Genomic DNA, 20,455 nt, shown 5'->3' on the forward strand with positions numbered 1-20,455 from the left:
TGCATTTATTTCCTCTAGGCTGGATTATTGTAATTCATTATTATCAGGTTGTCCTAAAAGTTCCCTAAAAAGCCTTCAGTTAATTCAAAATGCTGCAGCTAGAGTACTGACGGGGACTAGTAGGAGAGAGCATATCTCACCCATATTGGCCTCTCTTCATTGGCTGGATCAGGTGACCCTGGAACATCCCTTAGTTATGGTGCTATAGACTTAGACTGCTGGGGGGTTCCCATGATGCACTGAGTGTTTCTTTCTCTTTTTGCTCCGTATGCATCACTCCGCATTTAATCATTAGTGATCGATCTCTGCTCCCCTCCACAGCATGTCTTTTTCCTGGTTCTCTCCCTCAGCCCCAACCAGTCTCAGCAGAAGACTGCCCCTCCCTGAGCCTGGTTCTGCTGGAGGTTTCTTCCTGTTAAAAGGGAGTTTTTCCTTCCCACTGTAGCCAAGTGCTTGCTCACAGGGGGTCGTTTTGACCGTTGGGGTTTTACATAATTATTGTATGGCCTTGCCTTACAATATAAAGCGCCTTGCGGCAACTGTTTGTTGTGATTTGGCGCTATATAAAAAAATTGATTGATTGATTTGATTGATCATGTTTCTTATTAATCAAAGCACATCTTCTTCCCCATGTGGTTGGAGGGTTTTTGTTTGTTTGTGGTTCAGTTCATTGTTACTGGTTAACTTCTTTTTTGGTGATTGAAAACAGCCTTAATGACAGCTGGAGAATGAACATTAAATATAAAAATGTGAAAGTGGTTTTTAAAAATTTGTCGTTTAATTTTTATGGAGAGGTCTGCTGTGATCAGGGCGGCCAGCTCTGACCTGGGACGCCCCCTGGGCTCAGAGCAGGAAGACGACGGCTAAGCTGTCAGCCCTGCTGGAGAAGGCCTCTCACCCCGTGAGTGACACGCTGACTGCACCGGGAAGCTCCTTCAGTGACGGGCTGCTCCTTCACGCTCTGTGTGGAGCGACACCACATGTCTTTCTTCCTGCTGCTGTTTGACTCCACAGCCAGCACTGCTCCACTCACACACCACTCACACCCCACTAATACCGTTAGAGTAACAGTTGGTCTGCCATTTGCAATAATACTACACATTCTGTACTTGCACACTTGTGTGTAACATTAGGAAACATTCTTCCTGCTGTGTGATCTGTTCTACTGTATATATTGTTCTGCACAGAACTTGACTTCCATATTTTGGTCATTATTTTACTTTAACCTTATTTGGCATATTTGTGCTGTTGTTCTGTGACTGTCCCTGTGCTGCTGGAACATGGGAAATTTCCCCGTTGTGGGACTGTTAAAGGGTTATTTTGTTATTTTAAGAATGTCTCCTACAATTTTACAACACAATGCTAAATTACCCTTTATGTGCAGAACAATACCAAACTGTGACCTTTTGACCTCTTAAAATAGGTCAAGGTCAGCCATCTCTGAACCTGTCCAAGGTCTGTGTCCCAAAAATGCTCCCTGTGAATTTGAAGACTCCAGCAGTGACAGAACTGGACTTGCACTGAACATGTACAGCGAAGACTTCTTGAGGTCCCTAACCCCAAGACAGTAAATAAGACAGTAAATAATTGGTTATGAATATTTATCTGGAATCATAAGAGACCACAACTTAAATCTGCAAAGTTTCAATTCCCATGACATGGGATGGCAGTCCCTAACATTAAGTGATACCAGTTAGATTCTCAATTTCAGTATCTGGTAGGCTGGATACGGAGCGGCCTGGACCCTTTCACTCAGAATCAAAGACTGAGGCTTCAGATGGTAATTTGGCTGTTAAATCTACTCTAAAGGCTTGGGATATGATTAAATGCCATTTACCCCAATATGAAGAAATACAGATTTTCCTCCAGAGTTGATAGATGATGGGATTTCTCAGCAGGAAAATGCAGGTGTTAAAACTTTGACTTATTTGAAGGTGACAGAATGATGTCATTTGATCAGTTAAGGTAAAAATATAATCTACCTCAAACACATTTTTTTTTAGGTTCCTGCAAGTTAGAAACTTCATTCAGAATCAGACTGGGTGTACATTTAATTTGGAAATGTCAAATACGTAGTAATAGGTTTTTAGAAAAGCTGCTATGTGGCCCGTTAGAAGTCCAGTAAAGGACACAATCCTGCAAATGTGGGCTCAAGATCTTGGAGTGGTGATAGAAGAAGCCACAGGGACTGGTATATCTTTGATGGCATCATTTTGAGATTTTAATCCATGCTTTTATCACTAATTGCCTGGACTACTGCAATGCACTTTATGTTGGGCTGAATCAGACTCTGCTTACTCAACTACAGATGGTGCAAAATGCTGCTGTTCGACTTCTAGTTGGTGTTAAAAAATGCGAACACATCACACCGATTTTGGCCTCACTTCATTGGCTCCCAGTTCATTTTAGAATTGATTTTAAAATTCTTTTGTATTTAGATGTCTTCATGGCTTTGCCTGTCTGACCTGCTCCATTTATATGCCCCTTCACACTCACTCAGGTCAGCTGATCTGTTACTGTTAGTTATCCTAAAGTCAAAGAGGAAGCGAAGAGGTGACAGCACTTTTTCAATTGCTGCCATAAAACTGTGGAATGATCTTCCTTTGCACATCAGACAGGCTGATTCTCTCTGCTTTTAAATCCTCTCTTAAAACACATTTCTTCTCTTCTGTCAGGGTTTTGGCCTGGTCAGGGTGCTGACTCCATGTTTTCCCCATTTCTGTTGTTTGCTTCCTGTTTCAGCTTTGATTTATTAATATTTATTTTCATCATATGGTTATTCTCTGTTTTGATGTGTCACTTTGTTTTCTTTGTTACTTTTTACTTTGGCCTTTCGTTCTGTTCTAGTTTTCAGTGATACGTTATGACTTGTTCCGCATGGTTAAAATATTTGTTGTACTGTTAGGATGTGTTCTGGTTGTTGTTTGGTCACTGCCTTTTCTTATGGTTTGTCTCACTGCTTTTTCTTTAGTCAGTTTGTGTTTCACTCCACATCCTGCACCTGCATTCATGTCTTTGTCTCTCACTTTAACTCTGTCTGCTTTGTGTTTCCTTTCACTCACGCTCTGTGCACCTGTTCACGTCTTTGTCTTTTCTTCACTCCACCTTGCATTGTCTTCCCTCACTGTCTTGCACAATGTACTGTAGTATCTTTGTTCACTAGCCACGCCCCCTTCTTGATTGTTCCTCAGGTGCACCTTGTTGACTCCTGTCTTATTTAATCTCCTCCCACCCACACTTTGTTGTCTTTGTACTCTTATCTGTATCTACAACCCCTGGCAAAAATGATGGACTCTCCGGCCTCGGAGGATGTTCATTCAGTTGTTTAATTTTGTAGAAAAAAAGCAGATCACAGACATGACACAAAACTAAAGTCATTTCAAATGGCAACTTTCTGGCTTTAAGAAACACTATAAGAAATCAGGAAAAAAAAATTGTGGCAGTCAGTAACAGTTACTTTTTTAGACCAAGCAGAGGAAAAAAATATGGAATCACTCAATTCTGAGGAAAAAATGATGGAATCATGAAAAACAAAAGAACGCTCCAACACATCACTAGTATTTTGTTGCACCATCTCTGGCTTTTCTAACAGCTTGCAGTACTCTTCATCAATCTGGCTCCAACTTTCTCTGATTGCTGTTGCCAGATCAGCTTTGCAGGTTGGAGCCTTGTCATGGACCATTTTCTTCAACTTCCACCAAAGATTTTCAATTGGATTAAGATCCGGACTATTTGCAGGCCATGACATTGACCCTATGTGTCTTTTTGCAAGGAATGTTTTCACAGTTTTTGCTCTATGGCAAGATGCATCATCATCTTGAAAAATGACTTCATCATCCCCAAACATCCTTTCAATTGATGGGATAAGAAAAGTGTCCAAAATATCAACGTAAACTTGTGCATTTATTGATGATGTAATGACAGCCATCTCCCCAGTGCCTTTACCTGACATGCAGCCCCATATCATCAATGACTCTGGAAATTTACATGTTCTCTTCAGGCAGTCATCTTTATAAATCTCATTGGAACGGCACCAAACAAAAGTTCCAGCATCATCACCTTGCCCAATGCAGATTCGAGATTCATCACTGAATATGACTTTCATCCAGTCATCCACAGTCCACGATTGCTTTTCCTTAGCCCATTGTAACCTTGTTTTTTTCTGTTTAGGTGTTAATGATGGCTTTCGTTTAGCTTTTCTGTATGTAAATCCCATTTCCTTTAGGCGGTTTCTTACAGTTCAGTCACAGACATTGACTCCAGTTTCCTTCCATTCGTTCCTCATTTGTTTTGTTGTGCATTTTCGATTTTTGAGACATATTGCTTTAAGTTTTCTGTCTTAACGCTTTGATGTCTTCCTTGGTCTACCAGTATGTTTGCCTTTAACAACCTTCCCATGTTGTTTGTATTTGGTCCAGAGTTTAGACACAGCTGACTGTGAACAACTAACATCTTTTGCAACATTGCGTGTTGATTTACCCTTTTTAAGAGTTTGATAATCCTCTCCTTTGTTTCAATTGACATCTCTCGTGTTGGAGCCATGATTCATGTCAGTCCACTTGGTGCAACAGCTCTCCAAGGTGTGATCACTCCTTTTTAGATGCAGACTAACGAGCAGATCTGATTTGATGCAGGTGTTAGTTTTGGGGATGAAAATTTACAGGGTGATTCCATAATTTATTCCTCAGAAGTGAGTGATTCCATATTTTTTTCCCTCTGCTTGGTCTAAAAAAGTAACCGTTACTGACTGCCACAATTATTTTTCCTGATTTCTTATAGTGTTTCTTAAAGCCAGAAAGTTTGAAATGATTTTAGTTTTGTGTCATGTCTGTGATCTGCTTTTTTTCTACAAAATTAAACAACTGAATGAACATCCTCCGAGGCCGGTGATTCCATCATTTTTGCCAGGGGTTGTAGTCCTGTTTTGATTTGCCATGTATCCAGATCCTGCTTTGTGTTTTTGACTTTGCCTTTTGCCTCGTCTATGATGTCTGTGTCTGCTCATGCCTCTGAACCCTGCTTTCCCATGACTGCGTTTTTGCCCAACCCTGCTTGTGCTTCTGCCTCGCTGACTGATCACCTGTGTACCGAGCCTGAATTAAAGTCTGATTTCTTCTACATCCAAGCCTAGTCCGGGAGTTTGCATTATGGGTCCTAACACTTCGGGTGCCTGGCACCCGCCGTGCTTGACATCTTTGGCTTTTAACTCGGCTTGAGATGTTGGTTCTTATTATTTATTGTTTTAACTGTGGTTTATTTATTTTTTTAGATGTATTTTAACTTGCTTATTTGTGTACAGCACTCTGGTCATTGACATTGATTTTAAAGCGCTTTATAAACAAATTGAGACTGAGATATGGGGACATGCTACTAACGTACAGTGAGGAAAATAAGTATTTGAACACCCTGCAATTTTACAAGTTCTCCCACTTAGAAATCATGGAGGGGTATGAAATTTTCATCTTAGGTGCATGTCCACTGTGAGAGACATAATCTAAAAAAAAAATCTGGAAATCACAATGTATGATTTTTTTTTTTAATTGTATGTTACTGCTGCAAATAAGTATTTCAACACCTGTGAAAATCAATGTTAATATTTGGTACAGTAGCCTTTGTTTGCAATTACAGAGGTCAAACGTTTTCCTGTAGTTTTTCACCAGGTTTGCACACACTGCAGCAGGGATTTTGGTCCATTCTTCCATACACATCTTCTCTAGATCAGCCAGGTTACTGGGCTGTCGCTGAGAAACAGTTTCAGCTCCCTCCAAAGATTTTCTATTGGGTTTAGGTCTCGAGACAGACTAGGCCACTCCAGAACTGTTGTGTGGGCCGCTGAAGAGGAGGTACTGCTGGCCCACCACCAGAGGGCGCCCTGCCTGAAGTGCGGGCTTCAGGCACGAGAGGGCGCTGCCGCCTCAGGAACAAGCCGTGGTGACAGCTGTCACCCATCATCCGTGACAGCTGTCACTAATCATCACATCTGGTATAAAAGCAGGAAGACACCTCCACCAAACTCCCGAGATATCATCTTCATCTGGAAGTAATATCCTCAGCCTTTTGTGATATTTGTAAATTTGTTATTGTGAGTGTTTGCAGGAGTACCGGTCCGTTTAGTGGAGGCTGTGCAAGACGGCGCTCTTTTTCTTCTGAGGGACCGCTGCAAAGTGTTGAGTGAGAGGTGGAGGTGGAATTCCCACCAGGATTGTTACTGGGTGTTCACACACCCACCCTTTGACTGTCTTTTGCTTTCTGCCAGCAGTACCAGATCCGACACGCCGGGAAGGTGGCCACCTGGGGACTCCGGGACTTGGCGGCTCCAGTATTCCTCGGGTTCGGTGGTGGTGGAAATCGTGTGGTTCCGGTTCATTTCCAGACGGGCGTCTCCTATCGTCGAGCCTGCCCACACGACACCTTTATTAATTGACTGTTGCACATTCTGAATCTGCTGTGTTTGGTTGTGTCATTCACAACAGTAAAGTGTTATAATTTGACTCCTTCCATTGTCCGTTCATTTACGCCCCCTGTTGTGGGTCCGTGTCACTATACTTTCCCAACAGGATATCTCGGCCAGCGTCATGGACTCCGAGGGGCGTCACCAGGCTGTTGAACAACCAATGGGAGAGCAGGGAGCGCAGGCATCTGCAGGAGGCGTGATTGGTGAGCTACAGCATATTCTCACCGCCTTTACGGCTCGAATGGATCAAATAGCCGAGCAAAACATCCTCCTGAACCGCAGGGTGGAGGCTCTCTCCGCGCAAGGGAGCTGCAGCTCCTCCTCCTGTCGATTCTGTGCTAGATATTAATGTTCCAGTGGTGGTTCAACAACCCCTCCCACCATCCCCTGAAGCATACATAAGCCCTCCTGAGCCGTACGGAGGTTGTGTGGAGACGTGCGCGGAGTTTCTTATGCAGTATTCGCTCGTCTTCACACAACGTCCCGTCATGTACGCGTCAGATGCAAGCAAAATAGCTTATGTGATTACTCTGCTTCAGGGAGAGGCACGCACTTGGGCTACGGCGCTGTGGGAGCAAAATTCACGGCTCCTTCACACATACACTGGGTTTGTGAGGGAGTTCAGAACTGCGTTTGATCACCCTAACGGGAGAGACCGCTTCAACTGTGCTGCTGTCGATGAGACAGGGGCGCCGAAGCGCAGCTGCTTATGCAGTCGACTTCCGCATCGTGGCTGCGAGGTCCGGCTGGAATAACGCTGCGCTCCGCGCCGCCTTTGTAAACGGACTGTCGTCAGTCCTAAAGGAGCACCTAGTGGCCAAGGATGAACCGCGGGAATTAGATGGGCTTATTGATCTCGTTATACAGACAATCGGTTGGAGGAACACCGTCGGGAACGAGACGAAGGACGTGGCCGGGCGCGCGCCGTCCCTCTTCCTTCCGTGTCCGAGAAAGGTCCGCCCTTCCCACGCTCCCTGGCCTCTACGTCCCGTGGGGCGACAGCTCCCCCTGCTGACGAAGCTATGGACACGAGCAGGGCCACATTTAGACCACCTAATAGACAGAGGCGGTTTCCACGCGTGTTTTGTTTGTGGCTCAATGGAGCATCAATTGAGCAATTGCCCCGAACGGTTAAACACCAACGCCCGCCCCTAGAGACTGGGCTTAGGGTGGGCCAAGAAATTCACGTGGGACACACACATATTGCAGCACGACTCCCAGTTACAATCCTTAGTGGGGATTTAACCCTTCAGGCCCCAGCACTGGTAGACACAGGGTCAGAAGGGAATCTGTTAGACAGCAGATGGGCCAGGGAGGTAGGGCTCCATCTGGTGGCGCTACCTACACCATTGCAGGTGCGAGCACTAGATGGCACCCTACTCCCTTTAATCACACACAAGACACCACCAGTAACTCTGGTAGTGTCAGGGAATCATAGGGAGGAGATTGAGTTTTTTGTGACTCCTTCTACCTCCCGTGTGATTCTGGGGTTCCCCTGGATGATGAAACACAATCCCCGGATTGATTGGCCGTCCGGGGTGGTCATACAGTGGAGCGAAACCTGCCATCGGATGTGTTTGGGATCCTCGGTTCCTCCCGGTTCCCAGGCTAAGGAGCAGGTCCAAGTTCCCCCCAATCTGTCGGCGGTGCCGGTTGAGTACCACGATCTTGCTGACGTTTTTAGCAAGGACCGGGCACTCACTCTTCCCCCGCACCGTCCATATGATTGTGCCATTGATTTGTTGCCAGGCGTGGAGTTCCCGTCCAGCAGGCTGTACAACCTCTCCCGACCTGAGCGCAAATCAATGGAGACCTACATCCGGGACTCCTTAGCTGCCGGGCTGATCCGTAACTCCACCTCTCCGATGGGAGCAGGTTTGTTTTTTGTGGGCAAAAAAGATGGCGGTCTTCGTCCATGCATTGATTATCGGGGGCTGAACGAGATCACGGTTCGCAACCGATACCCGTTGCCTTTGTTGGATTCAGTGTTCACCCCCCTGCATGGAGCCAAAATCTTCACAAAGTTGGATCTTAGGAACGCATACCACCTAGTTCGGATCCGGAAGGGAGACGAATGGAAGACGGCATTTAACACCCCGTTAGGTCATTTTGAGTACCTGGTCATGCCGTTCGGCCTCACTAACGCCCCCGCGACGTTCCAAGCTTTGGTTAATGACGTCTTGCGGGACTTCCTGCACCGATTCGTCTTCGTATATCTGGATGATATACTCATCTTTTCTCCGGACCCTGAGACCCATGTACGGCATGTACGTCAGGTCCTGCAGCGGTTGTTGGAGAACCGGTTGTTTGTGAAGGGCGAGAAGTGTGAGTTTCACCGCACTTCTTTGTCCTTCCTGGGGTTTATCATCTCCTCCAACTCCGTCGCCCTGGATCCGGCCAAGGTCGCAGCGGTGAGAGACTGGCCCCAACCTACAAGCCGTAGGAAGCTGCAACAGTTCCTCGGCTTCGCAAATTTCTACAGGAGGTTCATTAAGGGGTATAGTCAGGTAGGTAGCCCCCTGACGGCCCTGACCTCACCAAAAGTTCCCTTCACCTGGTCGGATCGGTGCGAAGCCGCGTTTAGGGAGTTGAAACGCCGGTTCTCGACTGCACCGGTCTTGGTACAGCCCGATCCTGGTCGCTAGTTTGTGGTTGAAGTGGACGCCTCTGACTCAGGGATAGGAGCCGTGCTATCCCAGAGCGGAGAAACCGATAAGGTTCTTCACCCGTGTGCCTATTTTTTCCGCAGGTTGACCCCAGCAGAGCGGAACTATGACGTGGGCAATCGAGAGCTCCTTGCGGTGAAAGAGGCTCTTGAGGAGTGGAGACACCTGCTGGAGGGAGCGTCAGTGCCTTTCACGGTTTTCACTGACCACCGGAACCTGGAGTATATCAGGACTGCCAAGCGATTGAACCCCAGGCAAGCCTGCTGGTCACTGTTTTTCGGCCGTTTTGACTTCCGGATCACCTACCGCCCCGGGACCAAAAACCAAAGATCGGATGCCCTGTCCCGGGTGCATGAACAGGAAGTCAAGACCGAGCTGTCGGATCCACCGGAACCCATTCTCCCGGAGTCCACTATCGTGGCTGCTCTGACCTGGGACGTGGAGAAGACCGTCTGGGAGGCCCTGGCACGGAGCCCGGATCCCGGAACAGGGCCGAAGAACAGACTATACGTCCCACCAGAAGCCAGAGCTGCCGTTCTGGACTTCTGTCACGGGTCCAAGCTCTCCTGCCACCCAGGGGTGCGTAGGACCGTGGCAGTAGTCCGGCAGTGCTTCTGGTGGGTGTCCCTGGAGACTGATGTCCGGGCTTACATCCAGGCCTGCACCACCTGCGCCAGGGGCAAGGCGGACCACCAGAAGGCACAGGGACTTCTACAGCCACTTCCTGTGCCTCACCGCCCCTGGTCCCACATCGGTCTGGATTTTGTCACGGGCCTCCCGCCGTCCCGGGGACACACCACCATACTCACGATAGTGGACCGTTTCTCCAAGGCGGCCCACTTCGTGGCCCTCCCGAAGCTCCCGTCGGCCCAGGAGATGGCGGATCTCCTTGTCCACCATGTCGTCCGGCTGCATGGGATACCAACAGACATCGTTTCGGATCGCGGTCCCCAGTTCTCCTCGCAGGTGTGGAGAAGTTTCTGCCGGGAACTGGGGGCCACTGTAAGCCTCTCGTCTGGGTATCACCCGCAGACTAACGGACAGGTCGAACGGGCCAACCAGGAGTTGGAGCAGGCCCTCAGGTGCACGACCTCCGCACACCCGACGGCTTGGAGTGAACATCTGGCCTGGATCGAGTACGCTCATAACAGCCAGGTGTCCTCTGCCACCGGCCTCTCCCCGTTCGAGGTGTGTCTGGGGTACCAACCCCCTTTGTTTCCTTTGGTGGAGGGAGAGGTCGGTGTGCCCTCGGTCCAGGCCCACCTGCGGAGATGCCGTCGGGTGTGGCGCACCGCCTGTTCAGCCTTGTTGAGGGCCCGGACGAGGGCTAAAGCCCATGCAGACCGTCGACGGTCCCCAGCCCCCACATACCAGCCCGGGCAGGAGGTGTGGCTTTCCACCAAGGACATTCCACTCCAGGTCGAGTCCCCCAAACTAAAAGACCGATTCATTGGACCCTTCCCCATCCTCAAGGTCCTCAGTCCTACCGCAGTGAGGCTCCAACTCCCGGCCTCACTGCGGATCCATCCGGTCTTTCATGTCTCCAGGATAAAACCGCATCACACCTCGCCCCTCTGTGCACCCGGTCCAGCGCCGCCTCCTGCCCGTATTATCGACGGGGAGCCGGCTTGGACAGTTCGCCGGCTCTTGGACGTCCGTCGAATGGGCCGGGGCTTTCAGTATTTGGTGGACTGGGAGAGGTATGGACCCGAAGAACGCTCCTGGGTGAAGAGGAGCTTCATCCTGGACCCGGCCCTCCTGGCCGATTTCTATCGTCGCCACCCGGACAAGCCTGGTCGGGCGCCAGGAGGCGCCCGTTGAGGGGGGGGTCCTGTTGTGTGGGCCGCTGAAGAGGAGGTACTGCTGGCCCACCACCAGAGGGCGCCCTGCCTGAAGTGCGGGCTTCAGGCACGAGAGGGCGCTGTCGCCTCAGGAACAAGCCGTGGTGACAGCTGTCACCCATCATCCGTGACAGCTGTCACTAATCATCACATCTGGTATAAAAGCAGGAAGACACCTCCACCAAACCGCCAAGATATCATCTTCATCTGGAAGTAATATCCTCAGCCTTTTGTGATATTTGTAAATCTGTTATTGTGAGTGTTTGCAGGAGTACCGGTCCGTTTAGTGGAGGCTGTGCAAGACGGCACTCTTTTTCTTCTGAGGGACCTCTGCAAAGTGTTGAGTGAGAGGTGGAGGTGGAATTCCCACCAGGATTGTTACTGGGTGTTCACACACCCACCCTTTGACTGTCTTTTGCTTTCTGCCAGCAGTACCAGATCCGACACGCCGGGAAAGTGGCCACCTGGGGACTCCGGGACTTGGCGGCTCCAGTATTCCTCGTGTTCGGTGGTGGTGGAAATCGTGTGGTTCCGGTTCGTTTCCAGACGGGCGTCTCCTATCGTCGAGCCTGCCCACACGACACCTTTATTAATTGACTGTTGCACATTCTGAATCTGCTGTGTTTGGTTGTCATTCACAACAGTAAAGTGTTATAATTTGACTCCTTCCATTGTCCGTTCATTTACGCCCCCTGTTGTGGGTCCGTGTCACTACACTTTCCCAACAAGAACCTTGATATGCTTCTTATGGAGCCACTCCATGGTTATCCTGGCTGTGTGCTTCAAGTCATTGTCCTATTGGAAGACCCATCCACGACCCATCTTCAATGTTCTAACTGAGGGAAGGAGGTTGTTCCCCAAAATCTCACAATACATGGCCCCGGTCATCCTCTCCTGATACAGTGCAGTCGTCCTGTCCCATGTGCAGAAAAACACCCCCAAAGCATGATGCTTCCACCCTCATGCTTCACAGTAGGGACGGTGTTTTTGGGATGGTACTCAGCATTCTTCTTCCTCCAAACACAGTGAGTGGAATTAAGACCAAAAAGTTCTATTTTGGTCTCATCTGACCACATAATTTTCTCCCATGACTCCTCAGGATCATACAAATGGTCATGGGCAAACTTAAGATGGGCCTGGACATGTGCTGATTTAAGCAGGGGAACCTTCCGTGCCGTGCATGATTTTTAACCCATGACGTCTTAGTGTATTACCCACAGTAACCTTGGAAACAGTGGTGCCAGCTCTCTTCAGGTCATTGACCAGCTCCTCCTGTGCAGTTCTGGGCTGATTCCTCACCTTTCTTAGGATCATTGATACACCACGAGGTGGGATCTTCCATGGAGCCCCAGTCCGAGGGAGATTGACAGTCATGTTTAGCTTCTTCCATTTTCTAATAATTGCTCCAACAGTTGATCTTTTTTCACCAAGCTGCTTGGCAATTACCCCGTAGCCCTTTCCAGCCTTGTGGAGGTCTACAATTTTGTCTCTGGTGTCTTTGGACAGCTCTTTGGTTTTAGCCATGTTAGTCGTTGGAGTCTTACTGATTGTGTGGGTTGGACAGGTGTCTTTATGCAGCGAACGACTTCAAGTAGGTGCTTCTAATTTGGAATAATAAGTGGAGTGGAGGTGGACTTTTTAGAGGTGGACTTTGAGGGCCAGAATTTCTGCTGACTGGCAGGTGTTGAAATACTTATTTGTAGCAGTAACATGCAAATAATTTTTTTTTTTTTAAATCATACATTGTGATTTCTGGATTTTTTTTTATTTTTTGGATTGTCTCTCAGTGGACATGCACCTAAGATGAAAATTTCAGACCCCTCCATGATTTCTAAGTGGGAGAACTTGCAAAATCACAGGGTGTTCAAATACTTATTTTCCTTAATGTTGTTGTGTGGGCCGCTGAAGAGGAGGTACTGCTGGCCCACCACCACAAGATGTCGTTGTTTTTTGTTTATTTCTGTGTCCGGGTTATTAACGGTCGTAATTGTACCATTATTTACAGTTTGATACTGAACCGGTGAAACGCTGTTTGACTATGTCGTTGTTTTTTGTTTATTTCTGTGTCCGGGTTAACGGTCGTAATTGTACCATTATTTACAGTTTGATACTGAACCGGTGAAACGCTGTTTGACTATGTCGTTGTTTTTTGTTTATTTCTGTGTCCGGGTTATTAACGGTCGTAATTGTACCATTATTTACAGTGTGATAATGAACCGGTGAAACGCTGTTTGACTCGGCTGTCGTTTTTTGTTTATTTCTGTGTCCGGGTTATTAACGGTCGTAATTGTACCATTATTTACAGTTTGATACTGAACCGGTGAAACGCTGTTTGACTCGGCTGTCGTTTTTTGTTTATTTCTGTGTCCGGGTTATTAACGGTCGTAATTGTACCATTATTTACAGTTTGATACTGAACCGGTGAAACGCTGTTTGACTATGTCGTTGTTTTTTGTTTATTTCTGTGTCCGGGTTATTAACGGTCGTCATTGTACCATTATTTACAGTTTGATACTGAACCGGTGAAACGCTGTTTGACTATGTCGTTGTTTTTTGTTTATTTCTGTGTCCGGGTTATTAACGGTCGTAATTGTACCATTATTTACAGTGTGATAATGAACCGGTGAAACGCTGTTTGACTCGGCTGTCGTTTTTTGTTTATTTCTGTGTCCGGGTTATTAACGGTCGTAATTGTACCATTATTTACAGTTTGATACTGAACCGGTGAAACGCTGTTTGACTCGGTTGTCGTTTTTTGTTTATTTCTGTGTCCGGGTTATTAACGGTCGTAATTGTACCATTATTTACAGTTTGATACTGAACCGGTGAAACGCTGTTTGACTCGGCTGTCGTTTTTTGTTTATTTCTGTGTCCGGGTTATTAACGGTCGTAATTGTACCATTATTTACAGTTTGATACTGAACCGGTGAAACGCTGTTTGACTCGGCTGTCGTTTTTTGTTTATTTCTGTGTCCGGGTTATTAACGGTCGTAATTGTACCATTATTTACAGTTTGATACTGAACCGGTGAAACGCTGTTTGACTCGGCTGTCGTTTTTTGTTTATTTCTGTGTCCGGGTTATTAACGGTCGTAATTGTACCATTATTTACAGTTTGATACTGAACCGGTGAAACGCTGTTTGACTCGGCTGTCGTTTTTTGTTTATTTCTGTGTCCGGGTTATTAACGGTCGTAATTGTACCATTATTTACAGTTTGATACTGAACCGGTGAAACGCTGTTTGACTCGGCTGTCGTTTTTTGTTTATTTCTGTGTCCGGGTTATTAACGGTCGTAATTGTACCATTATTTACAGTTTGATACTGAACCGGTGAAACGCTGTTTGACTCGGCTGTCGTTTTTTGTTTATTTCTGTGTCCGGGTTATTAACGGTCGTAATTGTACCATTATTTACAGTTTGATACTGAACCGGTGAAACGCTGTTTGACTCGGCTGTCGTTTTTTGTTTATTTCTGTGTCCGGCTTATTAATTGTATGATGATTTACGGGTCACACTGCAGACACACTCAAGTCCTGGTCACGCCATGTGCACAACCAGTCTGTTTTCAGGTCAAAGGTCGCCCTGGCGGACGTTGACCCTTCATTCTATTTGTGCTGAGTGCTGTGGACGAGAGTCAGGCTTCATCCTCAAGAACACACACAGGCTGAAGAAGCAGAGACATCGCCATGACGGCTGAGTATCATGATGACACTGAAGACGACAGCAGCAACTTCTGGACCAAAGGTACCGTGTGAGTGAAAAGGTTAAAGTTCATTTATCAAATGATACCTAACACCCAGATCTAACAGTGAAGTTTGACTGTTGGTGAGAGAGCAGTTCACTTCCTGACCGAGTTCCTCATTTCTGCCACAAATCACGAAAAAATCCTTTCACATATGGAGTGAAACATGTTTATTTGATGTGCGTTCAGGTTTCGCCACTACTATTTCTGTTAACATAACCAAAAACAGACCCATCTCTTTGACCGCTGAAAACTGACCCAATTTCAATTTATTTTAATTTATTTTATTTTCATTTATATAGCACCAAATCACAATAAAGTTACCTGAGGAAGAAACCTCAAGAGCGGAGTGGCAGACAGTCAAAAAGGGCTCTATTTTTCGAGATATAGAGATATACCGTCATAGACCCACAAAATATTTTGCGGTGTTGATATAAAATGTGTTAAATGTCCACATCAGCAAGGGTCTGTAGACATGATTTTGACACATTCAGGGTGCAGGGAGTGGTCTTCAGACCCCCCAAAATCAAATTTTTAACCCCTTTTCTTCATTTTGGGGAGTTTGAGACCTAATTTAGCATGAATAAAGGGTATTCCATAAATCATATTAAGGCAGAGGGGTCCCTTGCAAGCAAGGACTGATTTGTGTGCCACAGATAACAAATTCAGCCAGTTTACCCCTTTCACATTGGAACTAAAGCACCATCCAGAATTTGATGTTTGTCCGGATGATGGTTTTTCAGATGATCTTTCCTCGATCCTTTCCTTTGTCCAAAAGGCTTGTCATGAATAACTGACTGACTGGTTGATTGTAAAGATATCCTTTGGGTGTAGAAGTGGGTGCCATTTTGGTGTCCAGGACTATGATTAGGGTCATCCAGCAATCATTAAGTGGTCGTGCCTTAGCCTCTACGCCATTAGGCTTTTCAAGAATCTCCTAGGTTTGGAATCTTATCAAAAAGAGAAATTCTTTTTCCAGACCATTTGTATTTAAGTGCAAAATTTCAACAAGGAACATATTTTTACAAATACATGTATGCAAGCGCATGCGCAGTAGTGCGACGCACCTCATCTCGACAGGACACCGGCATAATGCTATTTCAATTTGACTGTATTTTGCACCTGATAATTTTACATCACGTCAATCTTGACAATACATTTATTTAGTGGTCATCGTCATCACCATCTGCACTATCCTGCTCAGTGTGGAGATTATTCGGGCAGTCACTGCATTTGCGTGCATCAATGCATGGAAGGCCAACCTGGAGGCAGGGGCATTTGGCCCCATCAATGCAGCTTGTCTTGGCAGTACAAGTGAGTTAGGTTTGGAGCATAAAAGCATAGACCATTTTTTTATATATATTGTTCAAAATGTGCATTTGTTTATTGTTTGAACTTTTTTGTTGTACAGTCTTTCACACAAGACCTCAAATTACCTTTATAAAGTGTCAAAACAGTTGTTTATTATAGTTTGCTGTGTGTTTTGAATAAATGTGTGTGGAAAATTTTCTGCTTTACTTTTTTCTTTATTTGTGATTGTAAACCTTTATTACACTTATAAAACACAACAAAAGCATATATATTATGAAAGAACAGGTTGTCCTAAAAAAAAGACATAAAACTTGATTGTGGGATGCAGGATGCTGTTAACAGCAATAATAAAACATTTATGCCAGGCGAGTGAACTGTCCAAAAAATGCCCTCAGACCCCAGAGGGTTAAGGTGGTGGTCATCTTTAAGTGTGAAAGGGTTAAAGTGACATGTTTTATTGTCTACAGCTCTCAAATTACTTTTTTTCCCGACAGGTCACAGCCGCCTATATTAAATTGATGGCTGCCCCCTTTTCCAACAAAATTCGGGGCGGTAAGGGGTCCTTTTCTGAAAGATACGTCGACAAAAAAGGGTTAAAATTTTTATTTTGGGGGCCTTGAGAGCACTCCCTGAACCTTGGATACCCCTGAATGTGTCAAAATGATGTCTATAGACCCTTGCTGATGTGAAAACATGTTTAGATGGGCATTTAACACATTTTTATATCAATAAGGTGAAATATTTTGTGTGCCTATGATGGCCTCAATTCTTTCCGTGATTCTGCAAAAAAAAGGGTTAATTGACCATGTTGTAATAAAGTTTCTCAAAGTACAACCTCAGATCTGAAAAGTAGAGGTTCTACCGGAAATTTTGATACAAAATACATCTTGTTATAACTCCGGGAGGGGTTTGGTGATTTTTCATCCCTGCTGCTACTCCTCTACAAGCAGACCAGACTCTCAAAGGGGTGACCCTCTGCTTGGGCCATGCTCCAGACACAAATAACAAAACAGTTCACACAACGAATACAGGAAATGTTGCCGGTGCACAGGACAGGAGGGTTACAGAAACAGACACCACACCCACCTCTGGATGGAGCTGCACCTCAAACAGACAGAAAAAACAGAATCATGAATCAGAAAGACAACAAATACAGTATAATTTGTCAGCATTAAGCAACAAGAAAAACAGAAGAAATACTAAGGTGATCACTGGCTGCTAGCCCTAAACTTCACTAAAAGGTTTACTAATAAAATGAATTTAAGAGTAAAACGTGTAGTAGGGTGATTCTTTAACTACGGGCACTATTGGCCTTGTAAATGTAATTTCCACCACACCATTGCCTTACAATATAAAGCGCCTTGGGGCAACTGTTTGTTGTGATTTGGCGCTATATACATGTGCTCTGATGTCACTGTTTATCTCCATAGAAACTACCCAAACAATCTTTCATACAAACTGTTTAAAGGGACATTACAGTGTTGTGGTGGAAATTACGGCAATAGTGTGGGACAACTACATTTTGTTTAAAAAAAAATCACAACAGTTGTATGACATTGAATACCCTAATTATGTTTTGATTATTTTACTGATATTTTATTCAGAGATATTTTAAAACAGAAAAAACGTTTCTTTACCATTCATTTTTATCACTGAAGATCAAAAATCTGGGTGTGGGACAAGCACAAAACGGCAATATTTGCATATAATGATGCTGAAAAAAGGTGAAAGTCATAGACTACTAGAACAAATTTCTTAACACACTTTCATTGTAAAGATAACTATAAAAGTGTGAAATTTAACCTTTTTTCTGTTTTTCATACAATATGATCAAAGGACATAAGTGCCCGTAGTCTAAGAATCACCCAGTAACATACTATGCCAGTATTCCATACAGGAAAAAAAAAAAAAACGAAACAGAAGGACCCATGTCTTTCACTGCTTATCCGGGTAAATAAGCAGTGATGAAACCCTCCTCCCCCCGACTATGCCTTGATATCCTGTCCATGAATATCACAAACAGGATTAGTGACAAAGTGCAGCCCTGGAGAAGGCCAACCTCCACCGGAAACGAGTCCGACTTACTGCCGAGCACCTGAACACAGCTCTCGCTTTGTGAGTACAGAGATCGGATGGTCCTGAGAGGGACCCCCTCACTCCATACTCCCACAGCACCTCCCACAGTATCTCCAGGGGTACCCAATCATACGCCTTCTCCAGGTACACAAAACACATGTAGACTGGATGAACATACTCCCAGGAACCCTCCAGGATCAGTCTGTGTCTTTCATTGGAGTTTTATTGAGATGGGAAACATACGTTTACGTTGTCAAAGTGTGACACAGAGCAACAAATAAAAACAAAAATGAAGATGATGTATATCTAGTTAACAATATTCTACAGAGAATAAATGTGTAAACAGGAGATGTGAGACTGAAATAATAGTAAAAACTGTGTTTTCTGTGTTAAAATATTCTGTCCTATAAACTGTGTTATATGATACGTAGATAAAGTGACGTAGCAGGTTAATGTCCTGTTTTGGGTTTACGGTGGTTTGTGTCCGTTGTTCCGTCTTTTCGTTGCTGCTGTGTTTGTTGTCCTTCAGCCAACAGATAGTGAAGTTTGTCGATGTTGCTCTCAGAGTCTGTTTGGGTGTTTGTGATCTGTGTCTCTGTTCGTGTCTCTTTGGTGCAGCGGGCAGGCGCATTTAACTTTTTCAATTTTTCAAATTAAAACCTTTTTCTTCTTCAACTCCAAATTCCTCTCATTAACATTTTTCTCATAAAGTCAGCTATTTTGTATTGAGTTTTGATTTGACCTGGCTTCCAAAAGATGACAACGAAAGACGTATTTTGATTTTTGATAGAGAATAAAGACGCTCAAACCTTTATTCTGATGAGCCCAGGCCACACGCGCTGCAGAGATTAAAACACCCAGAGATAAAATTTTTGAATTGTTCTTTTTTGAACTTTAATAATTAGTGGATCTCGTCCTAATTCTGCTCTGTGTGTGTTGTTCGGTGTTTTCCGTTGAATGTGGATGATGGATTTACAGAATTCTGCATGCAGAGTCTCAGTTTGGTGTTTGTCCCATTTTTATAAATCTTGGTTGGTGAGCGGGTTCAGACCGCACAACCATAAAGAGACATGGGTTCTATGACGGAGTGCAGTATTTGGAGCCTGATTTGAATCGGGACGTCTACTTTGATGTTCTTGTTGATGTCATAAAAAGCCCTTCTTGCCTCGACTCTCAGGTCATTTACAGCTTGGTTGAAGTTGTCTGTGGTGCTGATGTTTACTCTGAAGTAGGTGTAGTTTTTTTGTGTTCTCAGACCGTCTGATTCAGGAAGAAATTATATTTGTGTGACTGGAGTCTGGGTCCTTTTTGGACCTTTTTTTTTTTTTTTTCACTGTCGAGGTCCAGGTTTGGGAGAAACTGTGTCGAAGGTCAAGTTATTGTTGTCCTTCTTTGGTTGGAGACAGAAACACCAGGTCATCTATGTCCACTAGAGTGACGCCTGGTGCTCCCGACTGTTCCAATGATTTGGACAGTTCATTGATGTAGATGTTGGAGAGGGTTGGACTCAAACTGCGTCCCTGTCTGTCCCCCTGCTTTGGGCAAAGACGTCTGTGTGTTTGTTGTTGCTTGTTGTTTGTGTACATTGACTGACTGATTGATTGATGATGTCATATGTTTTTGCTCCAACCCCACTTTCCAACTTTCTTTCGCTCTCTCTCTCTGTCTGTCTCTCTCTCTCTGTCTGTCTGTCTCTGTCTGTCTGTCTGTCTGTCGCTCTCTCTCTCTCTGGCTCTCTCTCTCCCTGTCTGTCTGGCTGTCTGGCTGGCTCTCTCTTTCTCTGGCTCTCTCTCTCTCTGGCTCTCTCTCTCTCTCTCTGGCTCTCTCTGTCTGTCTGGCTGGCTGGCTGGCTGGCTCTCGCTCTCTCTCTCTCTCTCTCTCTGGCTCTGGCTCTCTGGCTCTGGCTCTCTATCTGGCTGGCTGTCTCTCTCTCTCTCTCTCTCTCTGGCTCTTTGGACCATTTTTTTTTTCACTGTCGAGGTCCAGGTTTGGGAGAAACTGTGTCGAAGGTCAAGTTGTTGTTGTCCTTCTTTGGTTGGAGACAGAAACACCAGGTCATCTATGTCCACTAGAGTGACGCCTGGTGCTCCCGACTGTTCCAGTGATTTGGACAGTTCATTGATGTAGATGTTGGAGAGGGTTGGACTCAAACTGCGTCCCTGTCTGTCCCCCTGCTTTGGGCAAAGACGTCTGTGTGTTTGTTGTTGCTTGTTGTTTGTGTACATTGACTGATTGATTGATTGATGATGTCATATGTTTTTGCTCCAACCCCACTTTCCAACTTTCTTTCGCTCTCTCTCTCTTTCTGTCTCTCTCTCTCTGTCTGTCTGTCTCTCTCTCTCTCTCTCTCTCTCTCTCTCTCTCT

At 45.4% G+C, this 20,455-nt stretch overlaps 1 protein-coding gene across 1 annotated transcript in view; it reads left to right on the forward strand.

Annotated features, from left to right (window-relative positions):
• Positions 1-12,889: 12,889 nt before the first annotated feature.
• LOC117505307 (asialoglycoprotein receptor 1-like) overlaps positions 12,890-20,455 on the forward strand; it is a 17,717-nt gene continuing 10,151 nt past the window's right edge. The window contains exon 1 of the mRNA XM_034164945.1: positions 12,890-14,705. Coding sequence (XP_034020836.1) covers positions 14,648-14,705 — 58 coding nt within the window. The 5' untranslated portion in view covers positions 12,890-14,647. The remainder of the gene's footprint in view (positions 14,706-20,455) is intronic.

Source organism: Thalassophryne amazonica, chromosome 23, assembly GCF_902500255.1.
Source record: "Thalassophryne amazonica chromosome 23, fThaAma1.1, whole genome shotgun sequence".
Taxonomy (NCBI): domain Eukaryota; kingdom Metazoa; phylum Chordata; class Actinopteri; order Batrachoidiformes; family Batrachoididae; genus Thalassophryne; species Thalassophryne amazonica.